Here is a 16,005-nt window from a genome sequence, read left to right as displayed (position 1 = left end):
ATAAAAGTGAGAGTACAGGAGCCAGGTAACACAGGTGATAAAGGCAGCTCTCAGAACACCTGCAGGAATTGGTTTCAAGTGGGGCTCATTTGTTTGAAAGCTGAAGCTCAGGAGCTGTGCAGACCATGGAGGCAGAGATGTGGAGCTCCAGCTGGGTCTCCTGCTGGCATCCAGCCCACACCCTGCAGGGCTTCATCCAGGACAGCAGGAGAACACAAACGCAGCACATCCCTGCTTTTAGAGGCAACCCTAAAATACACCTTAATGTACAAAAACCCCTCTCGAGCCTGGAGATGCCCCAGTGCTTCCCTCATTGCCTACATCAGGCGACAGTGCAAGAAACCCCCTCACCAATGCAGCTCTTTTGATGGCCACCTGCAAGGACCCCTTAAGCCTTCCAAGGACTGGGGACAGTGCACAAAACAGGCCTGGGGAGGGATGCAAAACAGGACATACAGAGCTCAGCAGTTCTCCTCCTTCTCCATGGTGGTTCCTCGAGCCTGGGGAGGGGTGGCAAACACCCTGGCTGCCTGCTGGTCCCCTGCTCTGGAGCCTGCACCTCTCCCAGAGCATCCCCACATCACCGGCCAGCCAAAGGCTCCTTCAAAGAAAACACAAAGCACGCAGCTAAAAGATATTCACTTACAGTTTATTTTTGCCTGAAATTATTTCACATCTCTTTGTACACAGCTACAGAACAGTAGTAGTAAACCATTGGTAAAAGCAACAGTGCTAAGGAAAATGTCGGCATATTTTTTCTTCTTTTTTTTTTTCTTCTTCTTCTTCCTTCCCAGACTGCATCTTCATACAGTGTGGGATTTGAAGGGGGGGAAAAAACCTGACACACTACATGAGTTAAGACTCAATTTCTGTTTCATTATTTAAAAAAAAAGAAAAAAAAAGAGGAAAACAACATCATTTGGAATGGGGTTGTCTACATAGCAACAAACTTAAAAAAAAGAAAACAACAAAAAAACCTGAACAAAAAAGCTTGGCTTTCCACTGAATAAGATTAAATATATATATATATATATTTATATAAAAAATTACATTGGCTGTATGTGAAACCTTGAGGTGCTGAAGAATAAAATAAAAGTGTTAAACAGAGGAAAAAACTTTTTTGTTTTGTTTTCATTTGATTTTTTTAAAATAAGCAGCTCTGTACAATGAAGGCTCATTATGAAAAAAAAAAGTCAACAGCATAGTTATAAAAGAAACCACAATTTTTAAAAAATCATCTTCTAAGCAACTGTGGAATTTGAAAAATGTAGCAGTCACATTTACAGACAGGTCAGAGCTATCGGATCAGCAACACCGCGATTTCCTCAGTCTCCCCAGAGGAACATGCAGAACAATGCGTGCACAGAACAGGGCAGGGAGGGGGCACAGGACAGGGGAGGGAATGAGGGGAGGGGAAAAAAAAAAAAAAAACAAACCAGAAAAAGCTGATGCACAAAGTGGAAGGAGAGCTTTTTTTCCTCATTTTGAAATATCGGACGTAAACAGAGACCAACGGAGGCAACTTGTAAAATCTGCAGTTTGCAAACACCCCATTGGCAAAAGAAACACCTTGTCCCCATCTCCCATGTTTAAACCTGGCATGGCTTAAAAGACTAAAGAAAATTTTCAGACTTTGGAAGGAATTGTGACTTTTATTAATCCCTGCATTCCCTTCCCCAACAACCACACCCCCCTTGATAAAGATTTTCCTTCCTATTTGATAACATTTGAGGCATTTTGAAATCAAAAAGACAACGCGATGAATGTTGACAAAGAGGGAGTATAATACAGTTTGCATTACTAAAAGGCAATTCTTCAAGGAGGACATTTCCTTAAAAAAAATAATAATAACAACAAGACAGCAAACTAGTTTATACAGTACTATACGCAAAAAAAGGGTAAAAGAATTAACAATTCATAAATAAAAGACAGGTCCCAGACCTGTTATTTGTGAACCATTTTCTTAAATAGGTGCATTATGTAAATCTTATGTACAACAAAATTACTTTGCATAACAACTGCAAGGACATGAGGGGAGGTGAAAATCATATTGGTTTTGGTTTTCTTCTCTTGAGATTTTTGAAGTTTGATTTTCTGGAGCAAAACTGGTGAAACAGGAGTTCTGGCTGGCTGGGTGCCAGCCAAGGAAACCCAGGTAAGTAAGGACAAAGGAATATATTTTTTTTTCTCCACACGGCATAAAACACAAAGGCAAATAAAATCCACAAAGGTGTTTTTTTCCTCTTTATAATCCTCTTGCTGCTACAAAGTCCTTTTTTTGTTTGTTTGTTTCCTTCCTTTTCAATTTAAATTATGTTGATTCTGAAATCACAAAGCTGAAAGAATCCAATGGGGTCCAGGCTTGCCCCATCCTCCCAACACACACAACTCCACTCTGCTACCCCACAACCACAACTCCTGCCACCAAGTCCCCAGACTCACTGCTCTACAGGAATTGGCCAAAAGTTATTTTCAGGTTTGTTTTAATCTGTCTGTTTTAAAAATCTTTTCCTTCTCACAAGAAGCAAAAGAGAAGAGTGGGAGGCAGGGAGAGTTCACCAGGCTTCGGTGTAGCGGACGTCCACCTCCTTTAGGTTGGGGAGTTTAGCCTGTGAGGAAGGAAAGGTCAGAATTAACAATGGGTTCAGGGCTCAGGTAAAAAGTCCTGTCAAATCTCTTGTGTGGGATCATTCCCTGTGCTTATCCAACAGAGCAGTGGTATCCAAATCTGGAGGAGGAATAGAGAAGGGAGGGGTGAAAGAACTTCCTGGGGAAGGAGAGCACCTTGCCTCACTGTTGTTGGTGATGATTGTGAAAAACCTTGTGTCCTGGGACCTGTGCAGCTCTGAATACTGTACTTGTATTTTGAATGTGGGCTCCCAAAAGAGGATGAAAGCACCTCCTCCTCTTGGCTAGGAAAGCACAGAGCCCCACTGGTGGTGAGGATGACAGGCAGCCCAGGAGAGGTAAAGGGCAGACACAGCTCCCTGGCCTGGGAGCTCCTGTGTGGAAACAACCCCTGGACTTACTCAATTCAGAGGTCATATCCAAATCTGGAGGAGGGCTAAAGGACAAAGCACCTCCCAGCAAACTGGGAGGGTTGATCTGTCAACCACCAACTGCAGGAAGAGGCGTGACACCCTGGGCCCAGTGCTGAGCTCAGCAGTGAGCTGGATGTGGGTGTGGCAAAGGAACAGGATGCCCAGCCCTTACAGACACATGGAATTAAGTCCCACCTGATCTAAAACCCATTCACCAGCCACCAGGTCCAGATCAAACCCCCATCTTCATTTTTTTATGCAAATGATTAGCAAAACATGTCTGTCCAACTTTCGCCATGAAGGCAGCGCACTCCATCTGCATCAAGGAGAGACACGTTCCTCCTTCAGCCTCCACATTGCTGATTTTACCCTCCATGTACTAACACAACTCATGGAACATTAGCAACTTTTGGTGTCTTTGTGGTCTCCCTTCCACAACTCCACTGCTTTTGGCCGTATCATGCCTGGATCACCCCACACAAGGCACACAGGGATCAGCTGTTTGTTCCTACTCATCGATCCCCTTTCCATGCTCCCTGACCATAACTGCATGGCTAATTCTCTCAAAACAAATAAACACATTTAATTAGGCCAGGGCATAATTGAGGACTTGGAAGTTTCTAGGAGTCATTATTACCTCACTCCTTGATTTATGTGCGCGCGTATTTTGATAAGAGCTATTCATAATCCTACAGACACTGCCAGCAAATAATTTTTCAGTTAGGCAATAATGACTTCAGTAGTGGGTGTTTATTTATTGTCTGGTTCAGCCTGCCTGGTACATATGTGGGTGTCTGTGTGTGTGCAAGCGTGTTTAGTGGGCTGGGGGATGGAGCTGAGAGGAAATGTCATCACTGGCTTGTGCCCCAAATGCTCTGGCAGACCAATGTGAGAAGAAGGAAAGATCTGTATCAAAAATAGGTTCTTTGAAGTCTGAGCTGCTCTTAACAAACCTACAACCATGTGCCCCAGGGAGAGAAACTACAACCTTTGAACACACACAGAGCCCTAAAATAATGGCCACCAAGATAAATTTCAATGAAAGAGGTGAAAGGGGAAAAAGTGATGCCTGCCTGTTTTGTCAGCTTTCTGAATTCTCTGCAATGATCAGGACTTTGCTCACAGGCAGTTTTACTGTTTGCCCTGTCAAGTCACTTTCTTTTGTGGCTGCTAAGGACTATTAAAGCTATACCAGAGCAGAGTTAGGAAAACGTGAGTTTCAGTAAGAAGTGAGTGGCAAGGGGGCTCAGAAGCAGGGGTGGGACCAGGGGAGCCTTTCATGGATGCAATTTCAGAGCCCTGGGCCAAATACAGCATTGACCTTGATTGTTTGTAAATGCCTGAGGCCTGATACAAGCTCCATTGTGTGAACCCATCTGCAAGCCAGCTGTTAATTCCAAGGACTTCTTTGCATATACAATTGTGACACAAGTTTTTAAAATTTGATCTTGAAAACTCCATGCAAGCAGCATTGCAGCTGAGTCCCTGGGGGAGCCCTGGCTCCACAGCCAGAACCAAAGATAGATGTTTGCAGTGAATTTTGAAAGCAGAGCAGTTACAGGACTTGCTTCAAGTTCCAAACTCAACCCAAGGTTGTGACCTTTTAAGTAAACGTGGCCCAATCTGTTTCAACATCTAAGACAAGCAAATGTCAAGTTTCATCTTGAGTCCTTGGGTCTCTAAGGTCAGATTTTGGGAGATGCAGCTCACACACCATCAGAATGAAAGCAAAGTCCACGTGAAGTCATGAAAGCCAACACATCTCAGGCAAGCTCTGTAACCACCTGGGGCTGCCATCCTGGTTCTTTACACCATTTTCCCTAAGTGGTTATAAACTCACAGCAAAACCAGACATTACATGCCAAATTTCAGAACTGGGCATCTGTGCAGACATTTCTGCTCAGAGCCCATTTCCAGTCCTAGAGGTGTCAAGATAAATTTGCATCTTCCTTGATGCTTTCAGTTCTCACTTGGCTTTCCAAATCAAAGCTGGACAATACTGTTCACCCAAGTTAGTTTGGTCCTGTTAATAGTACAGGATATGGTGTGCACTAGATTGTACCTGTCTCTGTATCCTCATCAGAAACAATCAATTTATGAAACTTTTACTGATAAAGCCTTTACTGTTGATAGCACAGGTGAAAAGATTGAGCTGCTGATTCTATCTCATACTTCTCCATTCAGTATATTAAATGTTTCCTGGGTCCAGCAACCTCACAATGCTGCTTTCAATCATTATATCCACAAAATAACCCACTTCACCCTCTTCAGATAACTTTCATGCTACCCACTCCACAGGGTCATTTCTCCCTACATCTCTTGCTACAGACGCTTCTCATCTTTAGAGGATGCAATTCACAAATACCTTGAGATCTTCATAGGTATCCGCTGAAAGTTTGGTGCTGTTCATATTTAAACTACACAGGCTCTTCATGGCTGAAACAGAAAACACACATATATTTATGATCATGCTGCATTTTCTTAAAATATCATGCTTGCAGTAGGCCAAAGCATAAACAAGACATGACTATGTGCAGCACTCCCAGGAAAAAGCTGAATAGCATAAAATATAGAAATACAAATGGATAAACAGCTGTTTGGGCCCTCATCCAGGAAAAAGTCCCTATTTAGGAAGGGCCATTAAGCATATGCTTAAGACTGCTGACTTCAAAGGAGTTCAGTCAACTTCTCATAATCGGTTTCCTGCACATTATTCTGAATAGTGCCCGTTCTCACTGCTCTGCATGGGCTCACAGGGGCCATGCTGATCTGGCAGTCCTCCCTCTCCTCCCCCCATTCCCATTTTAGGCTCCAGTACTTAGCAGAATAGTTTCCTAAGATGAGCCATAACTACTGGCCTGTCTGGCACGTCTGCGTAGGATCAAGCCTATTAAAGCAGCCCTGCAAACCCAGCAGAGAGGTTTGTAATGCACTGCTGGGAGCAGGAGGGAGTTTCACTCCAGCACACTGAGCTCCTCCCAGTGCTCAGGGAATCCTGCATGCCTCGCTCTGCCTTGCCTTGTTTAAACCAAGAACAGGCAGAGTAAGGAACAAAAAATGCCAGGAGGAGTAGGGAACCTGCTGCACAGAGAAGCTGCCAGGTGGCTTTGCAATCTTCACCTCCTGCAGCACAAAGGCAGGTCCCACCCAGAGGGGTACCCACAGGAGGAAATCTGGGAAGTCCCTGGGCAACAGGTGACCACGTGAGATGGGGACAGGAGCCATCAGTGAAGCCAGAGGCAAGATCTGGAGTATGGCTCAGGAGGACAAAGCCCACACGAGGCCACCCAGTGCCATCAGGCTCAGGTCACCATCCCACAGCTGGACAGCCAAAACACAGCCACAGCCTGTCCTAAACCCCTGCAGAAGCACTGAGAGATCCAGCCCCTGCCCGAACACACATGAACTCCTCAGAAGCCACCCAAGTGTCCCACGGAGCCCCCGTTTGTCACTCACAGCTCAGTGCCAGCAGCCCAGCGTCCGTCACGGGGGTCTCACACAGGTTGAGCACTTGCAGCATGGTGAGGTGCTCGGACAGGAGCCGCAGCCCCGCGTCGCCGAACTGTGGGGCACAAACAGAGCTGGGTCAGACATGAACTGAGGCACAAGCACAGCTGGGTCAGACATGAACGGGGGCACAAACACAGCTGGGTCAGACATGAACTGGGGTACAAACACAGCTGGGTCAGACATGAACTGAGGCACAAGCACAGCTGGGTCAGACATGAATGGGGGCACAAACAGAGCTGGGTCAGACATGAACAGGGGTACAAACACAGCTGGGTCAGACATGAACTGGGGCACAAACACAGCTGGGTCAGACATGAACTGGGGTACAAGCACAGCTGGGTCAGACATGAACAGGGGTACAAACACAGCTGGGTCAGGCACAAGCTGGGCCACCCACCCCTCTGCAAGAACCTCAGTGCAAACAGGGCTGTGGATATTGGGTTGGACCAAGCCCTCCAACGCTCACCGCCATCACCAATGACAGCAGAGAAAGCAAAGGGTTTTATTTACAACAAGGCTGGTGAGGGGTTTGGAACACAAGCCCTGTGAGGAACGTTTGAAGGAGCTGGGGCTGTTTAGCCTGGAGTAGAGGAGGCTTAAAGGTGACCTTATTGCTCTCTGTACCTTCCTGAAGGGAGGTTGCAGACAGGTGGGGTCAGTCTCTGACAGAACCAGAGAACGGTCTCAAGCTATGTCAGGGAAGGTATAGGTTGGATATTAGGAAGAAATTTTTCACCAAAAGAATAATAAAGTACTGGAATGCTCCTCCCAGGGAAGTGGCAGAATCACCATCTCTGGATGTGTTTAAAAAAAGCCTGGACATGGCACTTGGTGCTATAGTCTAGGTGAGGTGTTAGGGCATAGGTTGGGCTTGATGATCTTAGAGGTCTCTTCCAACCTCATTATTCTCATTATGTGATTCTGTGATCTCTGTCTCGCAGGCAGGGAACAGAGAAATGCAGTGACTTGTGTGCACTTAACCACAGGCCATCTCTTAATTAGACTGGTGCCTTTGAAGCCTGGACTTTGTACGAGTGGGCTCCCACCCAGGCTATACACGATGGTTATGGCAGCCTCAGCCAGTTCCCAACCACATCACACAAAAAAAGCACAGTGCAAGTGGTATTAATTAGCTATTTTGGTCTCAAGAACAATGCACTATTGATTGGTAATTGTTCTATTGACCCACTTGGTTTCTGCTGTTTCTAAATTCTAGATTAATGGAAACCAGGATATCGCAAAATAAAATGGAATCTAAACCCTTTTCTTTTCCTTTTTAATAAAAAAAAAAACCCTTCACAAAAAGCAGGCTCTTTGTTCAGTAAAATCAAACTCATTTTGAACAAAAAGCATCTAAGTTTCTCCGATGCAAAAGTTACATTGTTAAGACAAATCTGGAGGACATATAAACAGTTAAAACAAGCAAGCAATCAGTTTCTACTTCATATTCCCCATAAAAAAAGAAAAGGGATATTTCTGGGATACAAAGTAGTTAAGAAAACAAAACAAAATATTCACATGACATTTCGGTAAAAAAATGCTGCTTTCTGTGGTTGCACTGACAATAATTGCATTTTCAGTCAGCACTATAAATAGGTGCTAACAGAAAATGGGGAAAACCTATTCAGTGGAGAACCTCAGAGAGCAAAACCAGCAGGGAAACATAGAAGAAAAAATTTAATTTTAGAAGTTCCTTCAGTCAACAGCTGAGTAATTTGTTCAGTTAACTTGGGGTTTTTTTGCTTAGAAAATAATCACATTCTCATTATAATTTCCTTCTATTTATTCATTATCTGAGTTTCTTTTTGTTGCTGTTGGGTTGATCAGCTTTCAAGCAATTCACTGCCTAAACTGCAGACTGTGCTTTGCTTGACCATGCGAGCTGCAGCATCATTTTTTTACCCTAACTGGGTGAAAGCAGAAGCATTTCCCAGATGAACAGCAGCACAGGTTCTACTCAGCACACAGCAGCAACTATGCCAAAATGGAACATTCAACCCAAGACAGCAGCAACAATTTATAACTAAAAATAAAACAAAAATTAAAAATCTGAGAAAAAAAAGGGGTGAAGAGAAAAAAAAAATCAGCTGCCAAGATGAGCTAAACCACAGGAAGGCCCTGTAAAAATAGCAGGAGGACAAAGTCATCTAAGCAAGCCTCTACACACACTCTTCTTGTGCTGACGTAGTGTGGAATTTCAGAATTAGTCAGCACTGGTTCCTGCCCTGAGCCTCAGCTGCAGAGCACTCACCTGAGTTGACCACAGGTTCAGCTGCTTGAGCGAAGGCAGTTTGATGAGGTGCTCAGCACAAGCACTTGTCACATTGGTGAAGGCCAGGCTGAGGTTTTCCAGGTTCCCAAAAGAGCCCGAGCTCAGCAGGCGGGCCAGGTCTGCATCCTGAAGGAGGACAGGGATTGGTGAGGGAGGTTGTGGGTGCCCAGCCTGGAAGTGTCACCGATACTGGTAACCAGAGCGAGTTGCACAACTGCTCCACTTGTTTACAGTAACAGAGAACCACACAGAGCAGTTTCTGTTTGTTTGGCAAGCAGCTGGGCTCTTGTGGCAGTGTTGCTTCACACACCCTGGGAAAAATCTGTCCAAACATCAGGACAAAAATGTCCTTTGCTTGTGTATCCTTGTGAGACACAGAGGCCTCAGTGTCAGAGCAAATGCTGAAGATGGGTCTTTAAACATCATGAAGATTTATCCATGAGGTCCAGGTCCCACCTGTGCTCAGAACCATTACCTGGCCTCAGTGAAGTTAGTCTGGGTTTGCACCAAGCTTAAATACAATAGTGCTGGGTCTCTTTGAGACTTCCATGACTAAAATCCAGAACTGGACATTGTGAAGTTTGCCTTTGTAATGCAAAGCTCTGTCCCCAGAGCTGCCACTCCAAATCTGAGCAGCACTATAAATGTGACAGGCTGCTGCTGGGGGCTGGAAACTGCTGCACAGACCCAAGAGCAGAAATGTGCCCTAGTTGTGTAAACTCCAGTTGTGTTGACAGAGCAAGTGCAATGGCTCCCCACTAACTGCCCAAAACCACTGTGCCACATGGCAAACATAAATCAAGTGTTTAAATATGGAAAGACAAAGGTGTTTTTCTATTGACATGATTAACTTACTGTGGACTTGGATGGCAGTGTTAACCTTGTGGGGCCACCTTTTCTTTGCTGTAAAAGAGAAGATATTTTGGTCAAACAAGCTGCCACTCTGCATTTCAGACTCACTAAAGTACAGCAAGCTCCTCACTGCTCCCATTTCAAAGCCTCCTGCCAGCCCTTCCACCTCATCCCTGCTTCCCCTGCCCTGAGTGAGCCTCTTGTATCCCTGGGGACACAGCTAAGTGGGTCTTCATGCCCTTTGTCTGCTTCAGCCTGCCAGCATTTGGCTAACTTCACTTAAAAGGAAACAGCTTTAAAATGCAGGGTAAAGTGAGCAAAGGGGTTAAGATAGCCCAGCTGATAAAATAATTTGCTTGACTTCAAAAAAAAGCATCTACTTTTCACGCTGCAAGAAGGGGTTAAAGACAAATGTAAATGTGCAAGAGGGAAGAGGAAGTTTGTGGGTATGTTTGCCTAGGTGAAAAAGTGCTCATGCGAGCAGGCCCATTTTAAATCTGTAGGGCCTCTCTTTAAAATCAGGAAGAATCTTTTTCTGTGGGCTCTAGCTCTGAGAACTAGACCTAAAGACCATCTCAGTGAAATGCTGTGAATGCCAGAGCATTCAGAAATGCTGGCCAGCACCAGAACCATTTGCTACTCATATGTCAAAAGGTGGCAGAATTTGACAAGCTGACTTGTAAGATCTTGAGACGGCAGGGTTTCACCTTTATTCCTTCACAGGGATCCTAAGCAGGTTATTGGATATCATTCATAAACATAGTATGGGATTAGTCACATCAGTAAATATCACACAGTATATATATTCAGAGTGAAACCCTCTGAGGACTGCTCCCATCCTGTTGTTAACTGGGAATTTCACACCCTGCTTGTCTTTCTTTTGTACCTCCATTTGTGGAGAGCACAGAGCCCAGTGTGCTATGGCAATGTGTGCAGGGTGACATACCAGCTCCTTTAACTCCCTCTGCCTCTCACACAGCTGTTCATACATTCTCTTTCCCACGTCTGTGCTTTCCAGGGTGGAGATGATCTGGAGCTGGGTGTCATTATTGTCAATGATGTTGTATTCCAGCATCAAACACAAAATCTAACAACAGAACAAAAGGAGAATGGTCAATGATGTTGTATTCCAGCATCTAGCAGCAGAACAAAAGGAGAGTGGTCAGTGCAGGGCTTTCATTCCATTTCTTTCAAATATCCTAATTACACTGGGCATGGCAGTTTAAATTCCTGGCTAAGTTTTTAGAGCATGCAATAAGGAGGGTAGAGTAGAGGATATCATAGCAATATTTATGCCACTTCCAACACACAAAATTAATTTTTTATTTGTAAAGAATGAAGTGTAATCTCCAAAAGCCAGCCTGTCTATCCTGCTCCCCATTAGTGCTCATTCCTTCTGAGACATGCAATTATTTGCCTCAGAGCTGGGAGATGGCTCCATGCCACAGCCCTCCCCAGAACAGGTACAATCCATCCAGCATTTCCCAGGTCCAGAGGCTGGGCTGGGCATTGGCAGAGCTGGGACACTGCACACCAGGGATTTTCCATCCCTAATGCTGGGGTTTCTGTGCAAGCAGAACACGTGTGAGGTGCACCCAGCCCACGAGGCAGGATAGGTGAAGGGCACCAAGAGAAGCTGCTGGGAGCTCTCTGCTGTGGCCAGGACATCCCCACCTCACTGGGAACACCCCCAGCTCACCCTGGGGAAGCCAGGAGAAAGGCAGATCCCAAGGGATGAGTCCAGTGGGTCACAAGATTTAGGACACAAGCTGTCTCCCCACACTGCTTTTCCTTTTCAGCTATGTATCATGCCATTGCAATTAAAATGCAAAGCTTTTATTCCCTCCACAATTTCAATTATTTTTAATGAAGAAAAAATAAATCCAGCAACATTATATTCAAATGCATGCAGCACGCTCCTTTATTTACTGGATTAAATTAACATGCAAAAATCTAAGTCAATGAAAAACTAACTCTCTCCATCTATTTATCCACTCTCCTTCTGCTGATAATGACATTTATCAAGAAACTCCTCTTATGAAGCCCAGAAATATATATATAAACTATTAGCACAACAAAAATAACAAATCATAAGCATAAAAAAAAGTGTATTAATGCAAGCAAATAAGGTTTTATAAAGGCACTTCCTGTGCACTGCTCATTTTGCAGGTGGCAAGACAAGAATCAGGCATTTCATCATGGAAAATCCTCGTGGTTGTGAATTGTGATCTCTCACCACAGCCTACTGCACCATGGCCATTTATTTCCCATCCTAACCTCTGCAGCTGCATTACAGCAAAAAACCTCTTTCTCCAAAAATTCATGCACCCACCTTTCATTTAATTCACACTCAAATCTACAGAACAACAATATTCTGTTCCCCTTAATTCAGAGAACAACAACCAGCCACTGGTGTTTGACACAACACAAACCTGACCCCTGCTAGAGCAGGGAAAGGCACTGGGAACCTGAACACTGCTCATGACAACACATTTTTAGAGCTTACCTCTACCATCGTCTGGTTACCCCTCAAAGCCAGCAGCATGCAAGGTCCCAGTTTGTTTTCAGCCAGTGAAAGCAGGAATTTCTTTGTTTTATAGCAGGATCCCATTAAAATATGAACCTATGCAAGAAACAGAGGTAAAATTAGGGGTGTAGGCCTAAGAAACACATATACCTCTGGAAGGAATATTGTTGAACAGTCAAAAAGTGTTACTTATTTGCAATAAACCTAAAGGAATGAAGGCTCTCCTTATAGTTAGGGTTGCAGTGTCTCAACAGCTTTGCTGCTGAATGGAAGTGACTTTTTGAAGAAGGTGATACCCAGTGAGATCTGAGGGAATGGGAAGTTTTACCCCATAAAGGAGCCCAGCTGACAGCCTGACAGAGGCTCCCCAGGAACCATCAGAGCAGCTGTGAAACTGCCCCATTCCCAGTAACCCAATGACCCCAGCCCCGGGGGAGGCACCGGGGGTTTTGCTCTCACATCTGTTTGCGCTTGGGGGTCTCTGGAAATGCCAGCTGGGGAGCAGGGGCTCTGCGGGATGGGTGTCTAGGTAAAAGGCACTGCTGCTGGCAACCTGCTGGCCCTGGAAAAGGGCTGCTGACAGACAAAATCACCTGTTCAGGATGAACACACAGGACCTGACTGGGGAAGGAAGGAAGGAAGGAAGGAAGGAAGGAAGGGCGGCTTTAAGAAAATCCAGCAGTCCTGAGCACTAAGTCAGAGATGACTTCATGGGTTTTCATGCTCTTATCCTGCTTTCTCTTTTGCTCAGTTTTCCCTGAAAGGAAAGAACTGCTGACAAAATGCCCTGAGTGGCACTCCTTTGAGTCCTTGAGCTGACAAACTGTTGTGCAGGCTCTCTGAAAGCTCCAGAAAGCACCATGTGATATCACATAGCAATGCCTACGGCAGAAATGCAAAGCCACTCGTACAAATCAAATATGTCTCTTCTCAGAAAATAAGTTGGTCATATTATTTCCAATGAAAATCCCTTAGAGATTAAATGCTGGGCTCATAGAAGAAAGTCTTATTTCATAACCCAGATGGCCGATTCACCATTTGCTGAAAAGCACTATGTGAGAATTTGCATTTTCCAACAGCCTAGGCAGGAAGAGCTCCATTATGTGGACTCAACATCAGCACTACCCTACAATAACCTTGTAAATGCATTCTGTGGCACCCCTGGCTCATGGCATTGCCTGCACTATGTTCAATACTGCTAAAATATCACAACCATGCCATGATGAGGTCAATTCTATGTGAATCATGGCTTCATTATCAACAACCTCTTTAGAAAAACAGAAAATCTTTTTTTCCTTAAGCACCCATCAGCTCAGGTGGCCTTTAAAAATGTGAACCTCCAAGCCAAAAGAGATTTCATTTCATGTAGTTTTCATTAAGTTTTTTTAGAGGTTTTCTTGAGAAATGGAAAATACTGACACTGACAGTAAAGTAACATTAGGCACATCTCAGAACAGGGTGTTTTTCCAGCTTTATGGTTAGTCGTTAGCAGCTCTTTAAGTATTTATCAACATCCTTGCAAAGGGCACAGAGTGCTGCATATTAATGTGTGTTAGCATTGTGCTTTCTCATGCACGCCATCTCCTGATGCTCATAAATATCCTGAATGGCTCTCAGGAGAAATGATACAGTTCTGAAGAAATTCGCTTTTCAAAGATAAAAGACAGATGAACAGTGAAGAGGGGTGAAACCTTTTGTAAACACTCTTCTTCCATTATCAGTTTCAGAGGTAACTGATCCATCTGAATTTCAGGGTATAGACAGACACTGATGTTCTGTAAGTCCCAGAATGTTCAGCATGTGGGAGATGCACAAAGTGCAGAAAGTCACTTCACAAAGCCAACTTCAACAAATGTTTTCCCCCTCACCAGGGAAAGGCAGTAATATAATTTCCATCTTACTTGGTATATGGAGAATTCATAGAGAGAGTGGCTTGACCCAGGCTGCACAGGAAGACAGTGATGTGCTTAAATCACATCACTGATTAAAACCTGTTATTTTCTGTCTAGCCCTTCTCAGAGTTACAAAAGAAATAACTGCTGGAAATGGAATGCTGGTTTCTAATTACACCTCTTCACAACAATGCAGAGACACTGGTAACACCTTTTTAGATCTATCCATCCATCCCTTGATTAAACCAATGTAACTGTTGGTTTTAAATTCCAGGGTAGCCTACAAATGTAAACTATAGGTGTGGATGTACAGAACAGTCTGTCTCCCACTTTTCCATGTTCTCTGTGAGAGTTTTTTTATACAAAGACAGATATTTGTAAGTACAGAAATACATACATATGCGCAAATTTGGTTTGTGTATTACACTACCAGTGAGAAAACATGCCAACGTCCAAAAAGAGAACAGTAAAGTGCTAATAACCAAGCTGTGACTGCAAGGGAGGTCAATGGATTTGGGGGCAGAAAGATCTGGATTTTCTGATGAACACTCATGGTTAACAAAATAGTGATTTTGATAATTTATTTTTTGACAAAAACAAGTAAATCCTATTACTGCTGACTAGGCACTAGTTACTTATTGCAAAGTTTGTAAAGTCCCATTGCTGCAGACACCTACCATACTGGCAAAGAGCTCTCCATCATCATCACAGGCCACTCCCCCAGGGCTGTAGAGCTGGAACCAGCCGTCCTTGCCAGCCCTCACACTCAGCAAACACGAGTGCACCTGCCAAGAAGGGAACACATTGGGAAGGTTACAGCTCCTGCCAATAACCACCAGCATCTCCCACACTGGGCCAAAGGGAACTGCAGAACCAGGGACTGCTGGAAATCCCGTGGTTAATATTCCAATCTGCAGAGCTGCAGGCCAGTTTCCCCTCTCAGAATCCATTTTTTCAGTATAACCAAGAGGGAAGCTGCACCATCCCTTATTGCATGGCCCTTTACACAAATCAAACACAAAATGGCTCTAATCTAGAACAGTTCCTTTCACTTGGAAAAAAAGCCACCACCAAAAATCCAAACAGAAAAACCCCACAAATTTCTCAGCTTCTGTCATTTCCCCCCTGTCCTCCCAGCATGTGTGTCTATACATCTGATGTGATCTGCATACCAAATGGCTGATGCCTTGCTCATTCCAATAATTAACAATTCTTATTACTCCTGCTCTAATAAAATTCAACCAGAGTCAGAGTGAAGGAAATCCACAGGGAAAACTCAACAGGGATACAGAGCACGGAAGCTGCACTGGAAAACTGGCACCAGTGAGCAACCATTAGTCTAAATTTGGCCCACTGTAGAGATTACTATATTTAGTCCCACAATTTAATAGAGAAGTCATAATTAGGCTTTATTTTTTCCTTTTCTTTTTTCCCCCCCTCACTTGAAGAAACAGATGTTCCATTTCAATTTTTGAGAGGTGTGTGGGGGGGGTGAGGTAAATTCTTTCCTTAGGGCACAGAACTCTGGAGACAGATGAAATCCTGGTGCCATTCTAGGTCTCTTCTGGCAAGGGTAACTACTGCTCACAAGAGCAAAACCCATGGGAATGAGGAGTCCTGGGCAGTGATGATACAGCTTCACCCACAGTTTGAGGGAGCTTTCCTGCCTTCATGCCAAAAGCAAGAGTCACCGTGGATGAGAGGTTCCCTGTGACTCAGCCAAAGCTGATGATGCTGAGCAGGCTCTGAGTGCAGCTCTGAGGCACCACGAGGCTGCAGCAACACTCCCACCCCCTTCCTGCTGCCAATTCATGAGAATTACAGGCATTTGCACACAACAGAGCTGAAACACAGCTACACAAAATCTCTTCTTTTGTACAGAAGATGAAAAGCTCTGAGTGACCCCACAGA

The 16,005-nt window shown here is 44.4% G+C and overlaps 1 protein-coding gene across 1 annotated transcript in view; it reads right to left on the bottom strand.

The window, feature by feature from the left end:
- Positions 1-628: 628 nt before the first annotated feature.
- Positions 629-16,005, bottom strand: part of CMIP (c-Maf inducing protein) — a 130,688-nt gene continuing 115,311 nt past the window's right edge. The window contains exons 14-21 of the mRNA XM_063168079.1: positions 14,772-14,879; positions 12,182-12,298; positions 10,622-10,762; positions 9,679-9,726; positions 8,803-8,949; positions 6,498-6,603; positions 5,407-5,477; positions 629-2,609 (exon numbers count right to left, since the gene is read on the bottom strand). Of these exons, the coding sequence (XP_063024149.1) occupies positions 2,556-2,609; positions 5,407-5,477; positions 6,498-6,603; positions 8,803-8,949; positions 9,679-9,726; positions 10,622-10,762; positions 12,182-12,298; positions 14,772-14,879 (792 nt within the window). The 3' untranslated portion in view covers positions 629-2,555. The remainder of the gene's footprint in view (positions 2,610-5,406; positions 5,478-6,497; positions 6,604-8,802; positions 8,950-9,678; positions 9,727-10,621; positions 10,763-12,181; positions 12,299-14,771; positions 14,880-16,005) is intronic.

Source organism: Melospiza melodia, chromosome 13 (assembly GCF_035770615.1).
Source record: "Melospiza melodia melodia isolate bMelMel2 chromosome 13, bMelMel2.pri, whole genome shotgun sequence".
Classification (NCBI taxonomy): domain Eukaryota; kingdom Metazoa; phylum Chordata; class Aves; order Passeriformes; family Passerellidae; genus Melospiza; species Melospiza melodia.
Note: the sequence above shows the minus strand (reverse complement) of the source record. Positions and strands in the feature narration are given on the sequence as shown.